The 10386-nt window shown below is 41.7% G+C and overlaps 1 protein-coding gene across 1 annotated transcript in view; it reads right to left on the reverse strand.

Annotated features, from left to right (window-relative positions):
- Positions 1-10386, reverse strand: part of Atp8b4 (ATPase phospholipid transporting 8B4 (putative)) — a 148698-nt gene that overhangs the window by 115534 nt on the left and 22778 nt on the right. Inside the window, exons 4-5 of the mRNA XM_026787834.1 lie at positions 7766-7864; positions 6785-6846 (exon numbers count right to left, since the gene is read on the reverse strand). Of these exons, the coding sequence (XP_026643635.1) occupies positions 6785-6846; positions 7766-7864 (161 nt within the window). The remainder of the gene's footprint in view (positions 1-6784; positions 6847-7765; positions 7865-10386) is intronic.

Raw genomic sequence — 10386 nt, forward strand, 5'->3', positions numbered from 1 at the left:
AACAGACTTCAGATTTACATTTCGCATGTTCAAAGAGTCAAGCTGAATCTCTAATAGATCATGTCCTTCATTCTTCTGTCTCCAGTTTCTCCAGAATAATCTGTGCCTTGAATGCACCCTGCTAGCTGAAAAAGTGAGTGTGTTCTCCGAGTTCGACATATAAGGAGCACCTTACTGTCAGCCAATCTTGAACTAAGCAAGGGGTTGCGATATCAATCAGTTCTTAAGAGGCTGACAAGGAAGAGTGCTGAAGAGGGCTGAGTTCTAGACTGAAGTGCTGCGCACTACGGTGGCATTTACGGTTGCCATGGCAGCACAAAAATTGATGGGAAGAGCTAGAAGGAAAGAATGTGTTGGGGTTCTGAGAAGGCCAGTGTTCTGGTGTGGCTGGAGAGGGTGCTAGAAAGACGAGATTAGCCAGAGGCCACTCTGGCAGGAGTGGGTGGGGAAGCTTTAAAATAGGAATGTATTTGATCTGCGCTATTTTGTGAGAAGGAAATAGGGGGGAATGTGGGTGGTCCAGCAATGCCCAATCCAGCTTGGAGAAGTGCCACTCAAGCCAACGGAAACCTTTAGGTAACACTCTAGAATACAATATTGATTTCTACAGGAGGAATGTTTTTAGAAGACAATATTTAAAATATATTCCCTCACAGAACACAAAGAAATGAGGGTCAATGTTAAATAATGAGTACAAATAGGCAAGTCACAGAAAAAAAAAAGAAATTAAAAAAAAACAAATAAATATGCTGGAAAACTAGAAATCAGGTGTGCAAGACTGATCTCCACACTTAACAGATTGACCCAAACTTTTAAAAGCTATTGCTCAAAGTCATGGTGATGCTGTAGGAAAGCTGCATCCATTCGTTCAGATAAAAGGATAAATGTCAGATAGCAGGATGGCATAAATGCCCTGGAAATGAACTCAACAACAGGGGATACAAGAAGGGATACACTGCAGGTACAGAGAGAGAGGATGAAGAAAGAAAACGAAGAAGCAACAGTTAGTCCCCAACACAGTAGGAACGGGCATCCCTGCCAGGCTGGCTGCAGGAAGAGTAGCGATCCCTTAGCCGCATGAATTAATGCCCTAGGGAAAATAAGTCTTTCGAAATTCCCTTCTGTAATGAAGGGTCGAGTGTAAAAGCAGAAAGGCCAACCAAGAAAATTAGATGCTTGCTGAGTTCTCCATCTGGACAAAAAGTAGCACAGACCCTGGTGCCCACAGCATATGGAGAAGGGGACATGTCCCTTTTCCGATTTTTAATTTGTCTTGTTCCTATATGTTTAAATATATACTATACTACTTGTTTGTTAAAATTTCAGCAGGAAGTGTTATGTGGAAGAAAGCAAATTTCCCTCCGAAATCCGGCACCTAGCAATTTAAGTCCTGGCTCCCAGATTCCAGACCGTAGTTCTGCTGAGCCAGTGTTTGCAGAACCGACACCCCTCCACTGACACTGATAGAGACAGTGAGCAGACTGCAATCAGGGCCAGTAATTTCCAACAGACACTTAATAACTAAGTCTAGAAAGGGGGGGGGGGGACACAGTTCTTTCCTTTTGGCAGAAAACAATATTTTTTATATTCTAAAACTATTTACAGTTCATATGGTTTCCAGACCCCCTCTCCAGAAGCAAGGGCCTCATCCCCCTGCCTGTCTCAATGCTGCACATGGGAATCCTCAGGCAGCCAGCCAGAAGAGCATTTGATTTAAAATGAAGCCTTAAATTTAGTAGTGTGAAGGGGAAGCCAATCTGAACACACACGCCTGGAAGGGACGAGGACACCAGATGAGACCAGGGGTAAATATGAACTGTCAGCCCTACAGTTTAGGAAGCCTTGCTAGGGGAGCAAGGTCTGTAGTACAGGCACCATGGGCCATCTCTGCCCTCCATGCCGGTGACTAGAGCCAAGCCAGCCTGGTAGTTTTAACTGTATGCCATGCTGTACCAATTTTCCTCCGTTGCTTAGAGTCCATTTCATTCCTCCAGCAACAGTCAGTTCCCCCATCCACGGCTCTCCCTGGGTTTCCTTATTTTAACAACTGGTCAGTCGCACCTGCCAGTCATTTTCTCAGCCAGGACATTTCCCAGCTTCTCCTGTGTTTAGATCTAAAGAAGTCACTAGCCTGCTATCGGCACTCTCTGGGCTGTAGTAACAAATCACCCTGAATATGTAGCCTAAAAGAGAAGAATGTTATTCTCTCTATGTCAGAAACTTGAAATCTGAAAGCGAAGTGTCAGCAAAAACAGAATCCCTCAAGAGGCTGGAGGAGGTGTAGGGAGGAGGTCTGCTTTCCCTGACAGCTTCTGGTGGCCCCTGAGTTCCTTTCTGTGGGGCTGGGTAGCTTGAATACAGGCCTTCATGGGCACATTGTGCTCCTCTCTCTATCCTAAGAGACTTGTGGTTGAATCTAAGACATACTGTGATCGAGCATCATCTTATCTCAGCAACTTAATTATACCGCAAAACCAATTTTATTTCGAATAAGGCCACACCCATGGGTTCTGATGATAGGAGGCAGGTAGGCTACAAGGGCAGTAGAATATAGAATAATCGCAATTGTATCCAAAGAGAACGTTGCACAGTGGAGAAAAACAGAAACAGCAAAGACAAAAGAAACAGAAAAGTGCAAAAGATGCATGAAATATGAATCACATGAGTCTGGAAAGCAAGACCAAGAAAACGTCTATATTTTATTTATATTCTTCATTTTCTACAGTTTCTATCCGTAGTATATTGGCCATATGTTCATTTAAAATTCATGGAGAAAATGAACCCATTAAGAGTATCTCGGGGAACTGAAGGCAGAATAATCCAATAATAGCCAGTTTTAAGTGAGGAAATGCTGGTGGGGGTAAGTAGTCAATCTTATACTATCAGGATATTGCTTTGCTGTAGACAGCCTTGAGTTCAGACTGAACAAAAGTATATTTCTAAAGTTAATATTCTTACATCCCTAAGGTCTTTGGAGTTTGGGTTTTCAAAGGGAATTCGGAACCTCAATCTATCACTTTTTGTAAAGAAGAAAATGAGCCAAATTTCAAAGCTTACACGGGATCTGCTGTTTGTTTAACTCCCATCGTTGCCCATAATAAGGGCACTCGTTATAACAGCAATGGGATCCAGTTGGAGCCAAGAAAGACTCAAGCCAGACTTAGTGACAAAGCGGGGTCACACATGAGCCCCAGATGCTGAGAAAAGACAATGGGCCCACCACACTGAACCCCAACATGGAAGGGGGAGGAGAGTAAAAGACCAGAAGACATTTCTAAGGTGGGGGAAAGTTGGAATCTCATATTGTTTGCTGAGGGGTTTGGGATATGAACCTCCTCTACAAAAGCTAAGGTCAACTCCTCTGCCCTCTCTAAGGCTATTGTGTAAGTGGCTCTTTGAGGGGCTTTAACAGTTCTCTGTGCTATATAAACCTGAGAAGAAAATAGGGCTGCTACTGAAGACTCCGTGTGCAGAGCTTTGAACGGGCGACGGCTCCCTGTTATAGCAAGATGTCCTCATCTGGGGAAACAGTTGCCCTTTGGAAATTCAACCCTTAAAAATCCACCTATGCAGCACAGTCATTGGATATGATGGAAAACTGTTATAATAACTCTAACAGCTTTGTGGCTTGCATACAGGAGTCAGCCCTTTGGCAAGCAGTGCCTTCTGTCCTCAAAGCTGAAAAACAGAAACTGCCCAAGAAATAAACAAGACAAGACTTTGTAAAAATGCAAGTAATTTTTTAAAGGTGAAACTTATTTTGAAATACTTTTATTATGAATTAGCAAGAAGAGGTCAAGATAAATTTTATATTTGTATTTTCACTGCATCCAAACAGCACTTCAAACTCTTCCCATGACTTTACTTTCAAATTCATTGTTAAGTTCATGAAAATACGTCTCGTTGACATTGTTTTTGTAAAACAAAATGATTTTTCTCAAGTTTTCCTTACAAATCTGCAAGCTCTTTATACAGGTTATATGATCACAATGGGATGATCATAATGTGATCGTATGTAATCAGAATGGTGTGACTATAATGTGCGATATATATGCGATAAGAATGGTCTGACCATAATATGATCATATGTGATCACAATGGTGTGACTATAAAGTGATCCACAACGGTATGACCATAATGTAAACATATGTTATTATGATGGTATGACTGTGATCATATGTGATCACAATGGTATGACCATAATGTGAATATATATGATTACAATGATATGACCACATGTGATTCCAATGGTGTAACCATATACAAACAATTTAGGTAGCTGGAGGTAAAAAGTACTTCTCCCTTGTATGAACTGAAAGTCTCCATCACAATCAAAGTAAGATGATGTAACTCAGTGGTGGGTGTATCAATTCTCCCATGGGATCAAGAGTCCCAGTCTTCCATGTAGAAGATACACAGAGACATACTCAATGTGTATTATCAGCAGACATGTAAACCCATGATGCCTGAGTTTGTTGTTACTGCAGGTCCTCAATCAGAAAGTGTAAGAGCCTATCAGGAAGCAGTACAGAAGTGGAGGAAAGAAGGAATGTCAGAGCCAGGGGATAGGGGAGATGTGCAGCAAAAAGATGTCTTCTGCAGGTGACACAACCATTGCATCCATGAGCTGTCTTCATCTACACAAGACCTGCACAAAATTGGGCTCCCAAAATGTTACCATAGATGGGGTAGATGGTTTTACTGCTGAATTCTACAAATCTTTTAAGGAAGATTTAATACAAACACTTCTCAAACTTTTATATAGAATAGGAAAGGAACACTACCAAACTCATCCTAGGATGCCATTATACCTCTGATGCCAAAACCAGACAAAAAGAAAACCATAAACCAATCTCCCTGATAGACACGGTCTTCAACAACATGCTTTCCAACTGAACTCAACATTAAGAAGATTGTTTTCTATAAGCAAGATGATTTCACCCCAAGGATACAAGATATAGTCAATACAGCACATCAGTAAACACAATAAACCACATTTAATTCCTGCACTTGGGAGGCAGAAGCAGGCAGATCTTTGTGAGTGCAAGGACAGCCTGGTCTGAAGAGGGAGGTCTAGAACAGCCAGGGCTACACAGAGAAAACCTGTCTCAAAAATAAACAAATAAGGAAGAAAAAAAAAGAAACAAGTTCTGCTGAAACCAGGAGCAAGCAGAAGACAGTTCAGGATAATAAAAATAAAGGCTACATATGACAAACCTATAATTGGCATTATAGCAATTCCCAGCACTCAGGGAGGCAGAGGCAGGAAAATCTCTGTGAGTTCGAGGTCAGCCTGGTCTACAGAATGAGTTCCAGGACAGTCAGATATACACAGAGACTCCCTGTGTCAAAAATAAACAAATAAATACATAAAAGATAGGAAAAGTAGAATTTAAAAGATATGAAAAGTGGTCCATACAAAAATAAGTAAAATAAAAAGAAACAATGGAAGGGAACTTAAAGATTTCCCTCTTTAGCCATTATGGAGCTAGTAAGAAACCTGGCACCAGGGAAATTCTCAGGAACCCACAAGCATGACCCCAGCTAAGATCCTAGGCAATGGTGGAGAAGGTGTCTGAACTGGCCTTCCCCTATAATCAGATTGATGACTACCTTAATTGTCATCATGGAACCTTCATCCAGCACTGATAGAAGCTGATGCAGACACCCACAGCGAAGCAGTGGGCTGAGCTCCTGAGAGGGAGGAGCAATAATATGAGCAAAGGGGTCAAGACCATGATGGGGATACCCACAGACACAGCTGACCTGAGCTTGTGGAAGCTCACTGCTTCTGGACTGACAGTGGGGAAACCTGCATAGGACCAAACTGGACCCTCTAAATGTGGGTGACAGTTGTGTGGCTTAGGGAGTCAGTGGGCCAACTGGCAATGGGACCAGGATTTATTCCTAGTGCTTAAACTGGCTTTTTGGAGTCCATTTTCTTTGGAGGGTTACCTTGCTCACTAATGGTGAGGGCCTTGGTCCTGCCTCAAAGTGATGTGCCAAACTTTGTTGACTCCCCACTCTCTGAGGAGTGGGTGGGGGTGGGAAAATGGGGAGAGGGAAGAGTGGGAACTGGGATTGGTATGTAAAATGAGAAAAGACTGGTTTAATAAATAAATAAATAAAATATTTCTCTCGATTTTCTAGAGTTTTCACTGTTGTTTGGGTATATGTTCATGTTTGAAATAACTACTGATGTCAATATTTTTTCTACAGATGGTATTTATTACATGAATTAATTATTAATACATGAAATTAAATATGAGGAAAATTCATGTTACTGTAGATAATGTGTCCTAAATTCCTCTTTGGGAGGAGTATAAAATCCTGTCAGCTCTATTTACTTGGTACTACAATATCAAAGATATGATTGTGTTCCATAAAATAAACTCCCAAAGTGTTGCAGGAGGTCCTTCTGCTCCTCCAGCCTACAGCCGCTGAGATACCAGCCCACTGGGGCATGGTCTCTCTCCCTTTAAAAAAGCGGCCATTTCCCTCTCCTCTCTCTCTTCACTTCCCGCTCCCTTCCTGGTTGCGCAGAGGGCTGTTGTCTGGGATGGTGATCTGTAAGTTTTTTCCCCTTTAAATAAATACCACCCTATTAATCATAATTCCAAACTGCTGTGGCATTGTTTGTGACTTACGCCTTCACCAAAGAATTAATTTCTAATAAATTATAGGACAGAAATACGCACTATTAAACTAGAAAGCCACCAGTCACTGAGACCTGTTTGGGAGCCCCCAGAGCTCTTACTAAAAGCCCACAGAACGAGTTTCTTACTTGCTGTTGATGAGCACTTCCGACTGCCGGTTATTCACTTGATTATCACTCCGGTGACGAAACTGGAAAATCAGAATTTAGGCAAGAACATCTTGAGTCATACTTTGTCAATTCTAACAGCAACACTGGGCGCATTCTCAGTTCATCTGTTCAGACAGTGCGGCTATCCGTCCAATGTGAGCACAGCTTGTGCTTGCTTTGAGCAGTCTATGGACAGCTAATCAACACTCATCTCCCTACATCTTATCCTGGCATATGCATCACCATGGAAATCGTGTGTGTGTGTGTGTGTGTGTGTGTGTGTGTGTGTGTGTATACACACATACTGTGTGCTAGACCCACAACTCTTAATCCTTACACATTTCTAGTTGCTTCTAAGAAGGCAGCAATGCCATTTACCTCACAGTCCAGAGACAACCATACACAGGTTTTGAGAACTTCGACCAGGAACCAGTTCCTGTTTCTCTCACATGCGCACAAAGTCACCTCAGCATATTAGTGCGCACCCCCTGATGAACAGGAGTGCTTTCAGGGACTTGAAGCCTGAATTTCATAAAGTTTAATAGGAATGAGAGATTTTCCTTTTGTATTTCAAAATGAAGTGTGTGTGTTTGTACATACACGTGCACACACACGCACCACTTTCTACCACCATCAGACCTCTTTTTCAACCTCAAACGCTATAGGGTCACTGTGTACACTGAAATATGCTCGGCACTTTATCAGGAAACAGAAACATAGCTCATTAAGACAAGTGTGCTATCCATATGTGTGGGGACAGTTTTAAGCGACTCATACCAAATTGTGGGTTTGTTTAAATTTCTACATGCAACAACTGTGGGAAAACATCCCATAAATCAACTTGGTAATTATAAATCTTTCCCTCTGCCTCATGCTTGACTACCCTTCAGCAGTGCTGGCTGGGTTCCCACTTCCTGTTTGACACTGAGACATCAAGCTTCCACAAGAGCGAATACCCACATAGTCGTCGGTAGCATCCTTGACAGCTGTCATGGAGATCACCAGGACCAGAGGCACGATGGTGGTGAACCAGGTCAGGGAAGAGATTTCTGGAATGAGCTGAAATGAGCATTTCCAGATGTTTAAGACGTTTAAAATTGGGAAACACATCTCCCGACCTTTGTCAACATATTATATAACACTTACAGAAATAAATTGACTTTGTTCAGCTATTTGTACCAAATTAAACTCTCTAAAACAATTCAATTACATGCATTCAACTGCAAAACATATAGAGAAATGCCTTCCTGCCAATATTCAGATTTTCTGTGGTGTAGGAGGCCCTTCTGTATTTGTGTTGCTTTCATTGGTTATTAAAGAAACTGCTTTGGCCTAGTTGATAGGGTGGAACTCAGGTAGGTGGGGAAGACAGAACAGAATTAGGGGAGGAAGAAAGCAGAGACAGGCAGATTGCCATGATTCTCCTGCCCAAGAGGGATGCTGGTTAGATTCATGCGAGTAAGCCACAGTGAATTAGTGATACACATTAATGGAGATGGGTTAAACTAACATGTGAGAGTTAGCCAATAAGGGGCTGGAAATAATGGGCTTGGCAGTGTTTCAATTAATACAATTTCTGTGTGATTATTTCAGATGTAAGCTATCTGGGCGGCCGGGACAAACAAAGGGCCCCCTTGTTCTCAATACAACAATCTGACAAAAATTAAAAATAAATAAAAACTTGAAGCTAAGTGAGAAGCCGGCTCCTGAGTTCTTCACAGACACACCTCTGTCGCTAGTCTGTTGCACATCGCAGATCCTTTGGCTTCTCTTCTCAGTTTTTAATAAGTTACCATCTCCTCTTAATAACACTTGCCAGAGGAGCCTTTGTTCCTCACCCTTGCAAAGGTTAGGCAGGTGTTTCCATCTTAATAATTGAATGCTCAGAAAACTCAGTTACTTTCCATGCTAGAACGTTTTGTACAAAGCCATGGGTTACAAATCCACAGAACTAACAGTCCCCCCACTGTGCACACCAGAATACACTGTGAATGGTGACCCAGTGTCAGATGAAACAGAGCTGATATCACGTCCTTATTTTCCTAACCCAATTCTATAGCTCGAGCATCTAAGGCATTGAAAACTCTAACAAGAACACACACTGCTAAAATATGCACCCAGATCTCTTTGACCCCCACACTATCCCTCTGTGCCTGTGTCTCTAGCACTACCACCTACGACAAACGCAGTAACAAGCATGTGATCCTCTTAGACTAGTGTTTTTTTGTTTTTTCAAATCAAATCACATTTGCTTGGGATCTCCTCCAGAGCTGTTAGGCAGGATAGGGTCCACCAGAGACCATAAATAGGTCCCATAAATAATTCAAAACTAAACCAATTTTATATAACAGATTCTGTGCAATTTTTAAACTTCAAAAAAAATCCCTGAGGACTAAGTAACAGACACAAGCTCCAGTGTCCTACATCACACTAGGTGACTGTAGAACAAATAAGCAACCAGAAGACAGGAGTTTAAGGGGCTAGGGAGGTGACTCAGTGGTTACGAGCGTTGGCCGCTCTTCCAGAGGACCTAGGTTCAATTCCCAGCACCCACATGGCAGCTCACAACCATCTGTAACTCCAGTTCCAGAGGCTCTAACACCCTCATACCAGCATACATGCACGCAAAACACCAGTGTATTTATTCATTTGTCTATTTATTTAAAAAAAAAAAAAAGCTAAGTGCTCAAGGCTTCCCAACACAAAGAACTGATCAATGCCTGGGGATGCAGAAAGCTGCTTCCCTGACTTGATGGCACATTGTGTTCATGGTCTGAATTCTCACACTATACTTCATAGATATAGTATATTATCTCATGCTAATTCAAAAAATAACTTTAAGAAAAGAGACACAATTAGAAAAACAAAACCAAAAGGTCCCTGAAGATGCAGCAGAAACACTGGGTGGGTAGCAGAAAATCCCACCATTCTCTGCTCTTGTTAATCTGTGACTTTACCCATCATCTCTCCTCCGTGGCTCCTAGATATTCACCAATAAGTAATATTAAACCAAGCCATCTTAAATGTCCAGAATATAAAATTGTGTGAACAAAGGCCTGGGACTGTAAGCAAGAATGCCATTAGAGAAATAAATTCAAAAATCTACAATGGTATGAATGGTCACATCAAGACCCCAAAAGCAATTCAATGACACTGTGGGGGAGAGAAATTGGGTCTTCATTTCCTTTCATGAATAGCAGCTTGTTCATTCATCAGGTTCTTTTTGTTGGTTGGTTGGTTGGTTGGTTTTATTCGGTCTGGTCTGGTTTGGCTTGGGTTTGGGTTTTGTTTTTGTGTGTTGTTTTGTTATGGTTTATGCACAATCAGTATTCACTTATTCTCAACTGTATCTTTTTTGCTTAGGGAGTTTTCCAGTTCTCCAATTTTAGTTCTTTTACCTTTAGTGAACTGACTCCATTCTGATTCAGGTTTTGACTCATGCTCAAGATAATAAATGAACCAAATTTTTGAGCAACAGTGATTAGCTTAGGAGATGGATGCAATCAGAACTAATACCAACAGAAAAGTGATATTTTCTTCTCTCTCTCTCTCTCTCTCTCTCTCTCTCTCTCTCTCTCTCT

The sequence above is a fragment of the Microtus ochrogaster genome (assembly GCF_000317375.1).
Source record: "Microtus ochrogaster isolate Prairie Vole_2 chromosome 14 unlocalized genomic scaffold, MicOch1.0 chr14_random_1, whole genome shotgun sequence".
NCBI lineage: Eukaryota > Metazoa > Chordata > Mammalia > Rodentia > Cricetidae > Microtus > Microtus ochrogaster.